This window comes from Phoenix dactylifera, chromosome 6, assembly GCF_009389715.1.
Source record: "Phoenix dactylifera cultivar Barhee BC4 chromosome 6, palm_55x_up_171113_PBpolish2nd_filt_p, whole genome shotgun sequence".
NCBI classification, from domain to species: Eukaryota; Viridiplantae; Streptophyta; class Magnoliopsida; order Arecales; family Arecaceae; genus Phoenix; species Phoenix dactylifera.
In genome coordinates, this window is record NC_052397.1 from 14,801,689 (window position 1) to 14,821,355 (window position 19,667).

General features: G+C 36.7%; 2 protein-coding genes across 3 annotated transcripts; both read right to left on the bottom strand.

Annotated features, from left to right (window-relative positions):
• Window positions 1-1,335: 1,335 nt before the first annotated feature.
• On the bottom strand, window positions 1,336-7,968 carry LOC103709255 (SNAP25 homologous protein SNAP33). Of its 2 annotated transcripts, none has more exons than XM_008794518.4 (7): window positions 7,832-7,968; window positions 7,646-7,735; window positions 5,413-5,837; window positions 3,236-3,335; window positions 3,043-3,161; window positions 2,866-2,963; window positions 1,336-1,664 (listed from the first exon to the last, which is right to left on the bottom strand). In XM_008794518.4, exons 3-7 carry the CDS (start codon window positions 5,824-5,826, stop codon window positions 1,565-1,567), a joined length of 831 nt encoding a protein of 276 aa, XP_008792740.2. In that variant the 5' UTR covers window positions 5,827-5,837; window positions 7,646-7,735; window positions 7,832-7,968; the 3' UTR covers window positions 1,336-1,564. The 2 variants fall into 2 exon arrangements, with proteins under 2 accessions (XP_008792740.2, XP_026661287.2); XM_026805486.2 differs by having other exon boundaries at window positions 5,413-5,840.
• Window positions 7,969-9,346: 1,378 nt separating this feature from the next.
• Window positions 9,347-18,026, bottom strand: LOC103709254 (hyaluronan mediated motility receptor). Its single transcript, XM_008794516.4, has 8 exons — window positions 17,671-18,026; window positions 17,062-17,133; window positions 15,955-16,057; window positions 15,098-15,710; window positions 13,502-13,637; window positions 13,256-13,423; window positions 12,896-13,003; window positions 9,347-10,234 (listed from the first exon to the last, which is right to left on the bottom strand). Exons 2-8 carry the CDS (start codon window positions 17,131-17,133, stop codon window positions 10,070-10,072), a joined length of 1,365 nt encoding a protein of 454 aa, XP_008792738.2. The 5' UTR covers window positions 17,671-18,026; the 3' UTR covers window positions 9,347-10,069.
• Between the last annotated feature and the right edge of the window lie 1,641 nt (window positions 18,027-19,667).

Genomic DNA, 19,667 nt, shown 5'->3' on the forward strand with positions numbered 1-19,667 from the left:
CTTTGTCATACGGGACCCGGACGCTAGGGCAGTAGCTGCTGGTGGCTGCCACTTGTTTGATACATCGGTCCCCGGAGCAGAGCTGCGTGCAGCCTGGGCAGGCCTTCGTCATGCGCGGGTTGTCCTGCGAGCCAGCTCGATTATCCTAGAGGGTGATTCGGCCACTGTCATCCAGTAGATTCAGAGGGGGTTGAGGGCGGGGACACAGACCACCCCTTGATTCGCGATATTGTGGCGATGATGAGAGATGGGATGGCCATCCAGGCCGAGCATGTATTTAGGGAGGCCAACGGGGCCGCGGATTGGGTTGCTGCCTACGTGGCCCACCATTCTGGTTATGCTCTTTGGTCAGGGGAGGGGGAGTTGCCATCGGCACTCCGTGAGTTACTGTATTTTGATTTTATTGGGTGTATTCACACACGCACTGTATGAAGCATCCGTTCTAAGCAAAAAAAAAAAAAAAAAAAAAAAAAACAAACCATGCATAGAGACATAATGTCTTGCTGCTAAATTACTTGATGGTTGACCTTAATGATAATCTCAAGAACAAATGAAATAAATGCAACCAAATCCAGATCTTGGAGATGAAAATGTCAAAGGCAATCATTCAGCAAATCCACACGACAAGGTTAGCATTACAATAATCACAGTAATTCCTGCAAAATAAGCAACGCAGCAAGAAGTGAACATCTCCAAAGAGTGAAATAGTTTGAACAAAACCTTTTTAAAGGACACAACAAACAGGGGCTTCCAGGACTGGTTGGATTTGAGAAAGGGACCAACTCCCTGTGAACTAGTTTGAATAAAACCTTTTTTTATTACTATCAAGAGAATAAATCTAGTTATTTGAGATTATTGATGTTAATCTCATTAGTTATTTTTTTTTTTATAGCAAGTCTCATTAAAGCAACGATGTCATACACCTTGTGTATGCCCCAATTAGTTCAAAAATCTAATCATAAAACATGCTATGCATCAGTTGGATTCAAAAACTAAATTTATGCTCTCTCCGAGTTATGACACTTTCTGCTACAAGGTTAAATCTGGTCATCATGCCAAAACATAAGCACTTCAATGTCGAAAAAGGTTTAGACGTGCAACATCCAGTAACACATTTTATTTCACACTACCACCACCTATACTGCCACATTTTATTGGCAAAACAGTGATGTGCACCAATTGATCCAAGCATTATTCAATCCATTTCGTCGCACTTGGTGCTAGATGTTTTGTTTGTTTGCCATGGATGGGTGAAATTTGTGAATAAAGAATCAACATTGCCATGGAAGCACCAAAAGATATGCACTTGACAAGGAGAGCTGTAATGCAAGAATATACAGCTTATGAAGGAAAAATCAACATTGCATTGGAAGGACCACAAAACATACACTTGAGGATAAACAAGAACTATAATGTGAACATATACAACTTACTGTCAATCATCGACAGGGTAATTAATGGGACTATGGTAATACAGGAAGAAATAACAGAGCTGTGGTCAATAAAAGTTGCTGAAAATCAGTGTCTTCTATTCTTATGACATCTCCACTATAAATTTTGCGACCTATTTCCCGAGCAACCTGCGAGTTTGTTGGTTGGCTCCTTTAATTCTGTGATTCAGCTCTTCCACATCATCATGCAATCCATCAAGAGCCTTGTTTTGCCTGTAAAGCAACAAAGAGATGTGATTTAGCAAAAGGAATAAAGAACTTGAAAATTGAAAAAAAAATTGCACATGCAGAGTAGCAGATTGGCCAATCTTTTCGCAAATGATCATCCTTTCATCTATTGGGTAGCAAGATTTATAAATATCAATGGGAAAAGGGGAGGAACACGAGATGAAAGAAAATCTGACAAAAATGCAAAAAGCAACAAAAATATTGTGCTAAAGGTAAATAGGAAGCAACGAAACAATGCTCCACAAGACCCCACTTTTTGGTTTGTGAAGTTGATAACAACGAACATAATTTCACCTAGGTCTCAACATTCCCACAAGGCATGCCATAGATATCATTGATTAAATTATGCTAATGTTCAAAAAACATCCTCGACCAATCATTTTGCTCAAAACTCGATACTTTGATATTATTAGGATTTAGTATGTTGGGTACTTTTGAAGGAAAATACCTCCACTGGAGTGTAAAAATCTAACTGATCTTGGAAAACCCCTATGAAAGAAGAAAAGAAAATCTGGTGTCCTTTTAATTTTTGCAAACCAGATCATCCTAATCATAAACTTTCTTACGCTTATAATGATCAATAAACTACATGCTGGGATTTTTGCAGACTAAACAGCCATATTTTCACTCTGTCCCTCTCTCTCTCTCTCTGTGTGTGTGTCAAATGTTGATCTTTTAATGATGGATGATTAAAATTTGTAACATCAACATTAATGAATGAATATAGAGACCAAGAAATTATGATAACTAGTATATGCTATAGATGGTTTTTTACATAGGTGTAATTACTGTAAGCCGTATCAAATCCTATTTTTAAAATTTATTATATCAGCATATTGAAATCATGTCTTATCACTATGTATTTGCTGATGCTCAAGATTGATCTGTTCATACAAAAAGAGTCATCTAACTCAAGGCCAGCATTTAACTAATCCTCTCATATAAAACAAGACTGCATCAACATCCACTTCTAGATTTTAAAGATAGGAACAAACAAGTCTTAACCCGTCAAAATCAACTCAGAAACTGGCTTCAGCAGTAAATTACGTAAGATTCTGAGACCTAATGTCAAGTCCCCACCCCCCCCCCCTCCTTGAGATTCCTGGCTTAAGCCTGTTGACCAGCTAGGGGAGCTCACTGAAAGGAGTTTCTTTCTAAGTTTAAAGACAAAAATAAATGTACTTACATCTCAAGCTCTGTACCCATACCAAGAGCCATATCCTTTAGCTGGCCCAGCACATCACTTAAATCTGAAAGGGAGTCATCCTGCTTTTGCTTCTCAACCTATAAGATAATTATATATGTTAAATGATGATCAAAGAAATAATTTATTCACATTCTTCCTCTGACTAACAACACAAACTTGGACTTTCTCCATTGCAGTTGAGGGTTCAGAATAACTTCGTGGCCGTGCCCCAGGACTTGAAGATAATCCTAATTTTTCTCTTTGTTCCTTGTTTCCCTTTTTCTTGAATGAATCATCTGTGGACAGGTAGAAAAAATTAATGGAACAAATCTGGCAAATATAAGCCAATGTTTATGAAATCTTTGTTTACCTCTTGTAACTCCAGGAACAGGCCCCTTAATCTGGCGAGTTTTCTTTGGCTTCCAAGGCTTAGAGAAAATGCCCCCAAGACTGCCCAAAAGCTTCTCACTCTGAAAAGAATATTCGTAAATCTAAATATCTCCAACATCATGACCAATAACTTGCTTCCAATATGTAGAAAATGAATGAGTAAGGAAAATTTCAAACATCATGACTGATAATATGTCACAGGAGTTTAAGCTACAAAAATGAACAGTGGTAATCTTCTAGTCCATGGGCGGGACTTTTGTCCCTTCTCTAGTGTAATATTCCTTAGATTCCTTTAGAATTATTTCAATGTCAATAATTTGTAGTTTGGAGTGATCATGCAAATGCCAGATAAAGAAGTTACTTTTTTACTTACATACAGTCTTATAAATGTGACTTTGATTCTAGTAATCCATTAATGAAAACCAACTAATGTTTGAAATCCTTCACTGTATTCCCTTTCTTTTTGGAGCAACCCTTCACTGCATACATTGATTTCGAGGTTTGGGTAGTATAAATTGTTAGCAGATCTGACACCTACTTAACTAGTTCCTTTTAGAAAATTTTAATGAAATATAGAAGTTAAGTAAATTGGTAAACTGAAGCATTTTGGTGGATTGTGAGTTTGTGAAATAGAATGTAAACAGTTGTACTGAATCTCATCTGGAGGACTGATTGCTGAAAAATCAAATTAAGATTTACAATGTTTTTGCAGAATCATATTATATGCTGCTATACATGATTTTGGTGATGCATAATGTTCTAAAGCTTCTGGTATTGTTATTTCATTATCCTGGACTGAGGGAAGAGGGGGCTAATGTGTGAAGCCTTATTCTGTGAGATTCTCTGTTTTTTGTTTTTCTTCTTTTTCGGCATATGTTGACAGTGCTGCATTTTGAAAAAAAAAATCCTCAATTACCAAATTTGACTATTAGATAATTGTTTTGAAAGTTCCAGCATTCCTGAAATATTTGGCTTGTCATTTGTTCATTTCTTTTTTTCTTTTTAAAGGTCTGGACTCTCTTTTCTCTCTATGCCCATATAAATATACATTCTAGTAAAATAGTACATGCAAACACATGTCGAAAAAAGCAAAAATTAACAAGAAATTGAACATAGAAGTTTTTTTGGAAAAATAGAAATTAACTGAAATATTCATTAGAGAAATTATTTTAAAATAGATTTAAAAATATTAAGTAATGTTGTACAAAAATAATACTACAAAGTTGTCACACCACAAAATGGGATTAATCTTCTAATGGCATGAAACCCACAAGACCAAGATCAAACTTTCTTGCATCCTCTTGGTACACTCATTTTGTGTTGGAGAACCATGGAATGATCCAATTAGGAGACTTAACCTCAACTGGATTATTGAATTAGAAGAGTTCTTAATAAGATCTGGTGGACGATAACATGAAATGGGCTGCTGTTGAGATCATTCTTATGAGCACAAAGATGTGATTAGAAACTGGTTTCTTAAGCTCAAGAAACAAGCTTAGTTGGACAGCTACCGTGATTTATTTTAGATTTAAAGGCCAAGTAAGTTGGAGATCCACTCTTTTTCCTAAAAAAGGCCAGCCAGCACTTGTGGGCACGATAGCTTCTTATTGATATCAAACCGGCTTGCATGGGATTGCAACAAAAAATTGTATAAGGTTGGGTTGCTACAAGACGGCTAAGTACTGTTTCAAGAAAAAAGTCTGTGTGAAACCAGACCAAGAAGCATTCGAAGTTGCTCAGCAATATTTGGAATGATGTATACCAGGATTTCTCAATACGAATCAAATCAGGAGCACGGCTGGTGGTTAGGTTTAAATGGCTAAGAATGATGAAAGAAGATAAAAGGTTAAGATTGATTTAAGAAGATTAAAAGGTTGTAAACGCCCCAGGACAGAAATTTATTCATACTTTTGTATATAGTATAGATGTGCATGTACAAGCATATATAGGTCTGGTATGTACGTAGAAATGGGTACATGTCTATGTAGGTATATGTAGGTGCTTAGATATGTATGTGCGAATATGCATGTACATACCTACTATGCAAGTGTGTGTATTTCTTGCAAAACCCCATCTTCAAACAATATTATTTTTTTGGTCATTAAATGATATCATAGTCATTAGCAGAGAATAGTGAAGACAAAAAAGGGAGTGTACCTTGCTAAGGCCTTGATCAATGTTAGCAGCAGTTTGATGAGTCCGTGCAATCTGCTCCCCCTGCTGATGCAAGGTTTCAAGAGTTCTGGAAGCATCTTCTCTAATTACTTCAGCGATCTTCATGCAGTCATTTACTTTCTGTGTAGTCTCCTCAGCCTTACATACAGCATAGTTTTCTAGTTCTTGCACTGACTGGTTTACTAACCCTCCTGAATCATGAAAGCCATTCTTGTACCTGTTCTTTGCAGCAGAAGAATCATAACCGGGACAGCTTTTAAGATTTGTTTTAACTGGGACTGAGGAAGTTCTTGCAGGCTTTGAATTTGTTTCAGAATCAGAATCTGAGTCAAAAAAATTGGACTTTGAGAAACCAGGGTCAGCTGAATGTTGTTTAGAAATCCTTGATATTGGCATCTTTGCTAATCCTGCTTTAGACAATTCAGTGGCAATGACAGAACAGATTAAAAGAAGTTGAGAAGGAAATAAACAAAAAAGTAGCAAGACAGCAAAGCTTCAGTCAACACAGAATTCCAATATCTGTATCTAAAAACAAATAGAAAAGCATTTTATGCTGTGGGATTGGCAAATTTACAGTTTTAACACTGGTGGAAAACAGATAAAGAACAACAGAATAACAAAAATGCAGCAACAACTGATATTATCGAGATTGAAAATGTAGCAACTTCACCATGATAAAAATATGACAAAAATGAAGACGTAAATAAAATTCGAGCAACTCAGTTACCTAATGAAGTAGATGATTCAAGGAACAGCTGGCGAAATCTATAAAATTAAATGCACGGGAAAACAGATATAGATTGGTAATAGAAAGGAAAAAAACCCGAGCACATGATTCCAAGCTGATAAAAATATCAAACTGAAGATTTGTAAAATGACTATTGAACAGATGGATATTACAGAAATACTGAAAGAAAACAAAAACTGGTAACTTGAAGCATAATAGGTCGAAATTAGATTGGAAATATTAAAAATAAAACTAGGGACTGCTTAAAAATTAATAGTAAAGATTGTTGTCATTTTAATATCAAACTATAATAGTTTGTATATTGATTCCTTTCAGCCAGAAAGAGAGAAAGGAGGGGTGGGGGGTGTTGCTTAGATTTTAACTTATTCAATAATTTAGATGAGAACCAATAAAGAAGGCCATGACGAACAAAGAAAATTGCACAAAAATGTAATGAAACAAAGGGTATTTTCAGAAATGGATAGCTGAAGTTCTTTAATAATTACACTGAGAAATAATGGTAGTCATGCTGTGACTAAAGGCCGAAAAAGAACTTGTTTCTTTTTTTTTCAGAAAGCAATAATATCAGTAATAATAACTTGAAGAAATCAGAATATGAAGAAGCTGACACCAGTAAAAGACGGACGGAAAACCAGGAAGATATATAGCCAAAAACGATGACAGTAGATATTTCAAAAGAAGGATTTATGCACTAGCATGGATAATGGCCTTCTCTCAGTCTGCATGCGACAGTCAATAACCAAGTAACAAATCATTTGCAGCAAGCATGTAAAAGAATTCCTATAGAATTTTGGATACTTTAAGATAGTATTGTTCAACAAAAGAGACCAAGAGGACCAGATTGTGGCATGAACCCTGACAGATCCTATCCAAATAGGAAGTGGCCATAGCAAAGACAGGTGCGGAAAAAATTAAACATGCATAACTAGAAGGCTTTTTTTCTCCAGAGAACCAAAGTTTAAATCAAGAGAAAGCAATCACAATCAAACCAAATAATCAAAAAACAGAACCATATCAAGATAGAAATCCGCCATGTATACTGATCCCAACAAAAGAATAAGTTGTGGGATGATATAAACTGGAGGAAAAACACATTTTTCTTGGTAGTAAAATAGTATAATTAAAAACACAATTAAGAGAGAATCTCGAGAGAAAAGGGCAAAGAACGTAAAACCTATAACAAAAAAGATTACGGTCGGCACAAGGAACTCTAATTTCAATAACTTATAAGCAAAAAGATCAAATCTTGAAGGGAACATCAGTTCGGGGTCAAAAAAAACACCAAATGCTTATCATTCCAATGACGCCAATGTTTAACAGAAGAGAAAATAGCTTCACTTTCCTTCTTCCCCTCCTCCTCCTCCTCCTCCACGCTAACTCCATAAATAACAGAAAAGAACAATAACATTGCAAGCCAATACTCGAACTCCATGAAGGAAGAAGATGACACTTGTAATGGTGATATACCTAAGGACCGAATTTAGCGTGCTTTCAAGTAATGATCAAAGAAGGTCGAGGATTGGGCTCTCCTCCCACGGAAAATCCCGTCAAAACGAGCTGCGAATAAAAGATGATAAGGAAACAAAAATGCGATCTTTCTACAAAAAATTGAGCACATTTCTTCCATCAAAACTCCGTCTTTGAGAGACTCACAGGCGACGAGACGAGGGGAAGGGAGCCTCCTCTTCTTCGCGTTCTCCCCGCTGAGAGAGACGAGGGGACTTCAACCGTTTGGCTCTCCATTTGTCCCGTTCGATTCCTTCTATTCCGGAAGAAAAAGAGCTGCCTGCTTAACCATTTATAGCGGGTGTCTATTTGAGGTCGTCTTTCCTAGATTTTTATAGCATTTCCTTCATTTCATTTCATTTTATTTTATTTTATTTTTAAACGGCTCCTTCATAAAATGTTGGGGTAAAACTTTGTCACAAGCAGTCAAATCAATTACAAATAATGCTATCAAATCAGCTGCACTGTTGGCTTTTCTGTACATATAAGAAAATATTTTTTTGGGGAGGAGTTCATCATACAATGTGTGTACGAATACACCTAATAAAATCATAAAACACAAGCTCATGAAAGTGCCCGAGGCAACTCCTCTCCTAACCACAAGGTATACCATGAGTAGTTAGCCGCATACGCAGCCACTCAATCGGCAGCCCTATTAGCCTCTCTAAATACATGTTTGGCCTGAAAGACCACCCCATCCCTCGTCATTATTCGGATATTTCGGAGCAAAGGGTGGTCCCTACTCACATCCCTCGGACCTCTCTGAATCCACCTAATCACCGTGGCTGAATCGTCCGCCAAGATAACCGAACTGGCCTGCAGCACCCGTCTCGCATACATGAGATGGTACTAGAAATAACTCTGAACATCTGCCAATAAAAGAAGATTTGTGCTCAGTATTCAGTTTCTTTGATCTATTCTGAACTATATCAGTAATACAAGGACAACGTAACCTAGCCCCTCCCAAGCAGCTTTTTGTTCAGCCCATTGTATTATAAAATGATGGTCTACACCCAACTCTTAGACTAGATATAGCAATCCAATGCACGCTCTTAGACTTGATCTCTCTCCCGAGAGAAATGAGCTCCATGGTGTGGATTGACGAGATTTGTATGTTTTTGTGAGAAATTAAGAGGCCTGAATCAAGAGGCAGCATTTCAATTTTACACATCGAAGGTCAGCATTCAGAGGGGTTTTAGTTGCTGTTTAAGCTTTCTTCGCCAATAATATATATTTTAAACTTTGTTGTGGTCAAGTACTGTTCATTGCACCCTCCTTGGTTTGCACCCACTCAGACAAGGCTGCTAGGGTGGATGATGATGTGGCACTAAGTAGGATGCATCAATGAGCTAGGGTATGGTCATAGGCCTGCAGTTCAGTGTTTTCACCTGTCAGCAATACTTGGTGGGTTTTGAGATTTGAATATGCTTTCTGATGCACATTCCCTGCCCTGAACAAGTCTGGATCTCAGAATTTGTTGGTTATGATGGATGCAAGTTGAGGACATCCATGATCATAGAAAGTAGAAAATTTCAGTGATCTTGAAAGAATCATCTCAATAATAATAATAATAATAATAACAGTTATTTATTTCTTTATATATGTTACTTTCTATAGCATTGGAAGTAAGATTTTCTTAAAAAACAAATAAATAAACAAATATAAACTAACAATCCTCTTGCATTAAATGCATGTCCACAAACAATGCCCATAAAAGGGCCAATTCTTTAGTTAACTAACAAAACCAGCATTTCGAAAAGAAAAAAAAATAATTGTATTTTACATTGGGCAGTTGATTGATGTATCCAATCAACTTCCAACCCCATCATGTGCTGTTTAAAATTCCTCCATCAATACATGCAAGCCAGTGAAGGCGAAGTTTTTTTGCATCCTTTGAAGTTCCCTAGCATTTGAACATACAACTGCCTGTCTTTGAATTCTTATATTGGAAGCATAGACATATTAAGTCATAACTGATACTCCATTCTTGCAAGAAATTTTCCGTTCAACAGAAAGAATGCTTAGTGAAGAAGAGTAAATTTACACCATTGATCCCAACACAAATTAATCCATATAAAATCTCACACTTCAGTCTGTTAAATGCTGATTACCTTTTAATTGAAATGTCATCTTACAGCAGCATACGTACGTGCAGGCATAAAAAGATAATTTTCCATCATTTACCAACAGCCTTGCTGATTATCATACCATGTTTTTGTTGGTAAAATCATATCATGCTCCTCAAATGCAGGTTTTTTATACAGAGCTAGAACTACCAATACTGCGATGAGTCCTTCCATGACAAAAATACTGTAACATGCTGGTTTAGGATAAACTATCCTTGCTCCCATTCTTTTATCTTGCCCCTCTTCAGCCCCAGAAGCTTCATCTAGAAACCACTCTATCGAAGCTGTACTGGAGGTGTTTGGCTTCAGCATCTACAGGCGCTTCAATCTGGTAGTCTGATGAGTCTAGTGAAATTGTGCAATAATTACAGATGCAGCATTCATTTTCGGAAGCATTCCCCAGGTCTGTGCACCGGTGCAACCGCTGAGTTTGAGTACACAAAAACAGAAAACTATCAGCATTCAACTAACTGAGGATTTGTAGCATTGGGAAATGAAATGTTTGATCATCAGAAAAGAAAAAAAATCCAATTTGTGCTGCATTAAGAACACCAATCTAATAACTCAACAGCAATATTTCAAGAACAATAAAGGCTCTCCTAATAATAGAAAGGAAATATTTTGTACTCATTTCCATCCAGATGCTGCCTTGCAATTTTCTTATGCATTCTGGTTTCTGATGTAGAAAGCTATCACAGAAGTTTATTTACTGGAATATCATAAGAAATAAAATCTTGCAATATTAGGAATATTTGTTTAATTAGCTATATTGGCCATGCGACTTAGTGTTTTGAAGACAAAAATTTATTGCAGCCTGAATCAAAATAAGGAATATCAAATGATTCAACAACCATTTGACTAACGGTGCAAACAAGCTGAGCCAGGCCAAGTACCTGGCTGCTCAAGCGAGACTCTGGGTTGCTCGAGCTAGACTCAGTATAAACCTGGTTGCTCGAGCTCGACTCAAGCTCAAGCCAAGCATTGCTTCAGTTGTTCGAGTTCGGCATGCATAAGCTCTGAAATGAGCTTTTGTTGAACCGAGCCAAGTTTCCCCACGGTTTTGTAATCCAGCTCATGTTCAGGCTCATCTTGTTTACAAATAAAGCTCTAAAGAAGTGTTTGTGCGTGGCTCATTTACTAACTCAGCCAAGCCTGAATAAGCTTTCGCCAAGCCCTTGAGCTGCCTATGTGCAGCTCGGATAGTATGCAGCCCTACATTCCACTAAACAAGAAAGCTATAATATTCATTCATGGGTTGGCATAACTCAGGATAGTTTGATTTAAAAGTTAGTGATTATGCCTCAATCATTTTTATAGTAAAGTTTACCGTATATGGCTGACATGACCAAGGCATCCTCATAAAGATTAAAGCAATCAACACCACTCATCACAACAGAGCAATTCACTATTTCACTCAACATGTCCATATATAATTTACCTGTTCAACAAAGAATACAAGCATCACTAGCCCTGAATCATGTGCACTCTCTGCAAAATAATAGCTCAGATAAAGAAGACACGTAAACATATTCTTGAAAGTGCACGTTTATTTTGACTTCCCTTTTTCGTCAGAGTTCAGATTCTCTGCTGCACTTCTTTTAAAACTAAAGTAAAATTTCAAAACAAACAACTTTTATTGGAACTGAACACTTTAGAATGGTTTGCAATTGCTCTCAGAGAATCAATTAAAATGACAGGAATTCCATGCAAGGAAGTCCTAAAGTCAGTACATTATGCATTAAGTGGTTTAGTTGCCTTTCTGTACGGATTTCATGGGAGAAGGTGAAAAGGATCTTTTCTACATCCATAGTACTTGTACTAACCATACTACATAAGCTAACAGGGAAGGACCTCCTCTAAAAGTGGGGCTTGCAAAAGCAGTTTGTCCATCTATTAAATTGAAAGAAAACTTGGGCCTCCGGCAAGCTAATTTGTAGTTTTTCCTTCTTTGCTCCTAGTTATGTTTTTCACCTACCAATGCGGCATCAAGAATTTTGTCATGTGACTTAAGTGATGGAGTAGATGCCCAGTAAATTCACAAGCCAGATATATGCATTTAAATGGGGGACCATACCGTCATATCAGGATACCACATGGATGTGAACTGTACACATGCATGGCCCATATCCGATACATGATCATATTGGATATAGGCCAGATGTATACATTTAGACCATGTACCCTTATAACAGGACACCACGATGAAGTGAAGTGTGTACATACATGGTCCATGTCAAATACAATTCACGAACACAAACATGCACAAGCTTTTAAGCCCTGAAAAGATCCCCTCATCCATCCTTTCCTCTCTTAGACGCAGACACAAACCGAAACATTAAGGCAGATCATAACATGTTTTCTGTAAAAGGATTAAACGGTGCAAAGAAGATAGTGAACCATCCAACAGGGAGGTACAGATTGGGATATAAGTAATTAACAAGGGTATACTGACAAATGATCACATAATGGTGAAGGAATGATGCACCGCATGGCATGTTCCAGTATATAAAAAATGCAGCTGAAGCTCTTTAACTACAATTATGCAAAGCTGCTACCAAAACAAGAGTGACTTCGGTGGCAGTCGATAAGAACCAAATTATAAGATAATGGCAAGCAGGTAGAAGCACAGGGTGTGGATTCCTACTCTAGAAGTTTCGGCATTCAGTTCAGACAATAGAAATAAACCTAGGTGAAGATGTAACTTACTGTGTAATGTCTAAACAACCAGGAATTAAACTTTGATCAAAAGGTATAGAAATAAATGACAAAGTTATCTCTTTTCAAAACATACTGAATCAGTACTTACGCATGTGAAACTTTATACTACATTAACTATCCGATCAGACTTGTTTTAATGATTTACTGGCAAGCAGTGATAACATCGACAAGCAGTTGCTTTCATGTTTTTATTCTGAGTTTCTGACCCAATAAAATGGTTATTGGAGCAAACATTTCATTTATCTTACAAGATAATGTCATTCGTACATATCTATAGATAGACTTAAAAAGGTTATGGTAACACAGTAGTTGGTAAATTCTGTTTTAAGGAGAAATAATATGCACGAGAGTAACTGAATATATATACCTCCAATGCATTCTTTAATTTCCTAACCTCCATGGATTGCCTTTCAGCTTGTTCCTGTACTTCCTGAAAATACCTAAGGGCCACAGTAGATTTCTTCTGCTCCTGTACCTGGTACACCCATAACAGAAGAAATTATGACATTTTAGAGATACGTAGCTTATCACAAGGATTCCAGAAATAGTCTATATCAAATGGCCACATGTCATCTATTTAGACATTGATGTTTTCATAAGTTTCCTAGTCAATTAATCAACTTGACCATTTTTTACGCTAGTCCAGATTCAGAATTAAAAAACAGACAGCAGCAACCGGACCAACTTTCAAGTCAATCAGCCAGATTTGTAGCATCGTATCACATACCTGTGCCTCTAAATCCTTAATCCGCTGAATAGATGCTTGTTCAATGCAAGCTCGACGTTTGCATTCTTCTTCAAGCATGCCCATTATTTGGTACCTTAGTTCAGCCATTGCTTGAGTAAGGTCTTCTGCTTCTTCCTTTGCCTTTCGCTTTTCTTCTCTAAGCTCTTCCTAGCATGGCAAGATAAAGTACATTTGAAAATGAACTGTGATTTCAGATATCAGCAAAACTATGATCCACTATCAGACCTTGAGCTGCTTTACTAGTAGTTCAGATTCACGGATCTGATTTGCCATCTTCTCTATCTCATCCTTTACATGTTCATCAGAAGATGCTACAGCAACAGATTTTGAAAGGAATCGGCCTAAAAATTCCTCACAAGTGCTTCAGAAATAGCATTGATTATTACTACTAGGAGTTTAAGGACAGAAAACAAGGGTCAATGTCAACATGCATTTCTTGATAAGGAAACTGTAACACATATTTATGAGATAAAAGTATATATAATAGGAAATGAAAACAAATAGATGTCAGAACCACAATGAGATAAAAGTGAAGCATGTAGAAAAGCGAGTTATAATTAAGTATGAGCACAAATATCATATAGCAGTGCAGGCTACCAGACAGCCATTTATAAAATATTAGGTGGAATTTTGCAATCACTGTCCAACACCCATCCAATCTTGACAAGATGTATGTTACTAAGATTTTCAATAAAATGAAACAGTTGCATCATATGTATAGAAGAGGACAAAATCTGTGACTTAGAAAATGTGAATCACATCCGACACCTATTGCATTAGTGCATTCATGAACTTCATGAGCATAAAAGATTAACACCAACCATGTTTATCAATGAAATATAAGATTCTCCCAAAGATGCATCAGCAAATCAACAAGCACATGCATGTGAGAACATCACAATTACCAAACAACTACATCAGGTCGAGTCATGAAAATATATTCATGAGTTTGAGACACCATTCTCCAACTGTGAGTGACAACTCTGGGTTTCCTAATGACTGGTTATGTCTCAAGGCAGTCTTTTTACCTTTTTTCTTAAGAAAAAACAGAGTGCAAACCAATATATACCCATGGATGTTACTTGTAGTCATTTCTGATGATGACATGAGTTAATTTCTTGGTAACATCCCCCTTCAAATCTTAAACATTTAACAGCAATCAAAGCTTAATGTTGAAAATGATGTCACGGAGACTAGTGACAAATTTGTTCTGTTTTGTGTAAGAGCATGGGCTTGAGAGTGATTTCGACTGTGAAAGATGGAAAACAATCACCTAGACATATAAGAACACACAAAATCATGAAGTCAGTGCAAATCAGGGCGGAACTAGAGGAGAATCAAGTGCAAGCTGCAACTTTTTCTCCATTCAACACCCAAGAGCTAATGTAGTTCGGAATCATTGGTAGTTTGTCTGTACAGGCACATGCTTTCCTAAGCTCTTTGCAAGATACACATAATCAATCGGTTATTCACTGAAGTGTATAAACTTACTATCACCTGTTATATTATCTTCTTCTACTCTCCTCACTTTTTAACTCATCAAAATGTTGGTACCCGGCTCCAGGCAGCTACCTGAAGCAACTTCAGTACTTTACTAATGCAGCAATAGAAATACAGTAGCTTTGGAAAAATAATGAAAACATTTATCATGTATCTTCATGGTGATTTATGAGGTTCCAAAATATCATCGGACAAAATAGGTGTTGAGTTGGAAGTTATAGCACGCTAGAGATATTTTATGAAACAAATTGATGCTAAAATGAGAAAATGAATAACAAATAATATAAAACGGAAAATAAGTAAAAGCAGTTGCAATCTTACCACATTTCTTTTGGTAAAGGGAGCTCTTTCCTTGTATGAAGCAGTAAGGCCTGGGTAGATTCATAACGAATATGGATACCCATTTTGTTACAGTGTTCCAGCCATTTCTGAAGTTGCTCTTCAACTTTATGAAAACATTCTTTAGTATTTCTCTCGGACAACTGTATCTTCTCTTGCAGTTTTTTATTCTCATTTTCCAAATGGCAAATCACCTGTTGCGCCTCTTGAAACCGGAATTGTAGTTCTTCCAATTGTGAGTTCATCATATCTTTTTCCTGATCAGCTTGTTGGCAAAAGCTCTCTGCCTCAAGGCATCTCTGCTCTAAAGCAGTTATATCAAGTTTTAAACTCTCAATTTCACATTGTGAATCCAAAATTGCTGTATCAAGTGTCTCTATATGCAAAGCGGACTTCTTCAACTTTTCTTCTCTGCATTTTAATTCCCGCAACAAAATCAGGCGTTGAGAATCAGATTGCACTAGTTGCTCGCCTAACGATCTTAACCTTTCATTTAGCTTGTTAACTTCTGCAAGCTTCAATTCAAGGCTATGTACATGTTCACCCATAAAATTTGCCTCAACATCCCGCAGATTTAGTTGATCCTGCAAATATTCTGTACGGCAGCCAGTTAATGCTACAAAAGAAGGGATTTAATGCAATAAAAAGAAATTCTAGGACAAATTATCCTCAAAATTTTGCTGAAGTATGTTTACTATGAGGGCCCCATTTTGAAGCTAAAAAGGTAACAGTAAGATCTTCTGCATGCTAACATAATTTAATTCCTGAAAGAGATAAGTTTCTATGAGGGTATGTGTTGATGACTTGTTACAAATGCAAGGTAATGTTAGTACAGCTACCTATCTCTTGACAGCAATTCATCAACTCTCTTTCCAATTTCTGGATGCGTGTACTATCACTAAGGCACGCCTCGGATGCTGCATTTGCAACTGTCTCCAATCTCTGAATCAACAAAATATTAAAATAAAAGAATAAGCAATCTATTTGACAGAAACTTTTTACAATCCTACAACCAATAATGTACATTAGATAAATTCTAAAGAAAACTGATGTCATTTCCAAGCTTTTGATACAGCCAAAGCTGAGCTAAGATTCCTGAATTATCAATGTTCACTTTACAATCAAAATTCACACAAATTATTGGTAAAAGTTCTTCCAACCATTCAGAATTGGTTTCTTGCAGTTTGTCACCTACCAGATATGCACTAAAACCAGCCTACTAAAAGAACCAAAACATTGCCCAAATTGTTTGTTTTGACTTAAAAAAAATGTCCATCAATAGCACCACAGATTGAGAATTATCAAAAAGTCTATATGAGCCTTGGAGGTTGAGCTCATATAAGTAATGTAAATTGATAAGATAGGACCACGTTACAATAGGTGAGGTGCAAATATACCTAAGCACCTAGGTGGGTTTGGTGAATCATTCGGATCACCTTCTTCTTTCTGCTTTCCTACTTTATGACAAGCTTTGTATTGTGCAGGACTTTACAAGAGTTTCATGATTCATCTTTTTACTCCATCCACTATCGGTTATGAGGGAAGAGAATGAGAGTTTTTCATTTTTGTCATTCTGTTATTTGAGTCCGAAAGCAGCATCTCAAATTCTTGGAGAGTCAATCCTATTTTAGAGCTCTACTGCTGAATCTGTGAGCCTTCTTTGTATCTAATTGACTGATTCAATGAAGAGCTCTAGTCTCGTACACAGCTAACATGCATCAATGAAGCTATCACACTTCCTTTATTTACTCTTCTTTGTATCTTATTGACTGATTCATGTTTCCTCATATATTGCAGACTAAGAAAAAAAATATCACTGCAGAGCATAACATTTTTGAACTTTTGCATAGAAAGACCACCATCGATTCATGCCACATTGATAATATTATTCATAATGGTCCACAAAAAACTTTGATGGATAACTTGTCTGAGGTCTTGAGGTTTACCTCTGTATACACTGATCCTCTTCGTAAGAACTTAACATCTGTGGCATAGCCATTATTAGAACTGCTAGACATCTGCAGGAAATCACACAGGATAGAAATCAATAAAAAACAGCCAAACATTAATTTTAACTTAGTTCTGAGCAATGTTTAACTTTCATCTTCAAAGTCTAGAACAAAAACTTGAATGAATTATTCAAAAACCAAGTGCTCATTGAACAAAATGACCTAAAGAATGGGATATTAACTATGAGCAATTTCTAGTTGTGGACCCAAATGCACCAACCATTAAGATTGATCAAACAATTGAATCAGGTAATTCCTTTTCTTTCCATCAATAACTTCCTACATTAGCTTAAAATGGAGACGAAATACATAATCAAAAATAGGGAAAGACAAGCAAAAAGAAAGATTAATCACAGAATGTTTGATTTTTTTACACATATCAACAAGACCCCAGTGCCCAAATAACAATTGGAAACGGAAAATCAAAAAAAAAAGAAACCAAAGGCGAAATCTTTGTCTGTAATAAACTGATATCCAACATAAACTAGCAAAAATCAAGTGCCGAAATAACAATTGGAGGCAGAATTTTAAAACAAAACCACTTGCCTACGTGCATGAAAATCCTCTCAATCTCTGCAAAATATCCCGATCACAGCCTGCAGCATCCGATACAACGAAAAATCTAAAGATACCAGAGCCGAAGACAACGCTCAACGAGAATATGCATAGAAATTTCAAGAAGAAAAATGCCAAGAGCGACCGTGGATTGAATCAGATGAAGAAAACCAAATAAGGAGAACTCCAATTACAAGTGGGAGAGGAGTCGCATCGAATTTGCCAACAAGCGAATTAGATGGTCGGAATTTAGAAAGTGAAAGCTATTAGACAGATTTGTTTGGGGATTGGGGTTTCTCTGGGAATGGGTTAAATTCGAAAGTCGGTTTTGGATTTCTTTTGAGAAGGGTAACGTTTCAGCCCTAATAAAGGCGGCCGGGAGGTGACCGCACCGCGAGGTCGTGGAATCTTTTAAGCGGTATGATTTGTGGTTTTCAAGGAATCTATAAAATCTGTGAACCGCGGATGTACCAAAAAAAAAAAAAAAGGAATCTACAAAGTCTGCTTACCTATTTCATTTCTCTTCGGATTTAAAAAAAAGAGAGCTAAAATCGGCATAAAAGTTCGAAGTCGATGTGTAATTATTCAAATCTGATCTATCACTGATAACCTATGCTATATATATATATATATATTATACTACAAGGAATGGCTTACAAATTTTTAGTGCGAATACATCCAAAAAAAATCAAAAAATAATAAGTCTCAAAGTGCTCTAGGCAATTCTCTCTCATCAATCCAGAGAATTTTTTCTAAAGTGATTTGCCACATATACGAGGCCACCCAATCCGCAGCTCCATTGGTCTCTCTGTAGACATGTTTCGTCCCCCACTATGGCCCAAATATCGTGAAGTAGTGGATGGCAGCCACTATGCCACTGGTGCACCCTTGGATCTAGCCAATCACCGTAGCCGAGTCACGAACAAGATTGCGTTGGCCTGTAGTACACGCTAGGCATGATACAGACGGGCCCAAGCTGTCCTCAACTTTGCCTCAGGAACAAAAATATCAAAGATCTGCCACCCACTAGCTGTAACCATTCTAGAGTCCAAGCCTCTGATTTCTGTACCACTCCTTCTGCCACCATTTAGCATATATCAGTCAAAGTTAATCTTGGGGAAACTCAAGAGCGAGGGCTCTCATGTGATAAATACTGTCCTTAGTGCTACAAAAGCAGATGTAGAACCTAGATACCTCGAGCTGTCAAAGGCCTATCTGATGGATCTGCATAAATAATCTTCGCTGCCTCTATACAGGCCCGCTCTATAACAAACCTAAATATAGGACTGCTCTTTCCAAATATTTAGACGTTCCTGGTCAGCCAAATATGGTAAGCAATATAAGTCATCGCAATAGCCAACGTGTTCTATATCCGAAAAAACTAAGCCAAGCTAATATATGGACAAGAAAAATTATAATTGCCGAATTATAATTTATAAAATAATGACAATAATGCTATGGTAAGTGGTACTCCTCCTCACGGTTTTCAGGTTGAGAAATTAGTGCGGAAACAATATGAGAAATGAGTACACTTCAAGAAATGAAAAACATCTATATAAAATTATAAAATTTATTTATATATTTAATACAGGAAATAAGAATATATCTTAAACACATTAATATAATACTAAAATCTCCCAGCTCATTGCCTAGAAAGAGGGGCTAAAAAATTTCTCCTTCTGTCACACTAAATATTAATAGATAGTAGATTGCTTTTAATCAAAAGAAAAAGATTTACAAGATTTTTAATTGAAGAAAGAAACTTGAACAATGAGAGTTCTGCATGAAAAATATTCATATGGACAAAATCCAAATAAAGTTTTTCCTTTTTAATTTCTACTAGTAGTGGTACCAAGGTGCTGGCTTCTTGAGGAGAAACTGATTTGGTAGTTTGAGAATGCATTGCTTAAGCTCATTTTTTAATTTGGTTTCCCGAGTAACCCCTATTTTAGTAGGAAACGTGTTATTTTGGTATCTATAAATGTAAT

Excerpts from the sequence above, each read along its gene's own strand:
- LOC103709254 (XM_008794516.4), bottom strand. The coding sequence starts at position 17,133 with ATGTCTAGCAGTTCTAATAATGGCTATGCCACAGATGTTAAGTTCTTA. Across the intron at positions 15,711-15,954 it reads GAATTGCTGTCAAGAGATAG|AATATTTGCAGGATCAACTA; the intron begins GTAGCTGTACTA and ends GCTGCCGTACAG. Across the intron at positions 13,638-15,097 it reads CCTTTACCAAAAGAAATGTG|CACTTGTGAGGAATTTTTAG; the intron begins GTAAGATTGCAA and ends CTATTTCTGAAG.
- LOC103709255 (XM_008794518.4), bottom strand. The coding sequence starts at position 5,826 with ATGCCAATATCAAGGATTTCTAAACAACATTCAGCTGACCCTGGTTTC. Across the intron at positions 3,162-3,235 it reads TGTTCCTGGAGTTACAAGAG|ATGATTCATTCAAGAAAAAG; the intron begins GTAAACAAAGAT and ends ACCTGTCCACAG. Across the intron at positions 2,964-3,042 it reads CTGCAATGGAGAAAGTCCAA|GTTGAGAAGCAAAAGCAGGA; the intron begins GTTTGTGTTGTT and ends ATTATCTTATAG.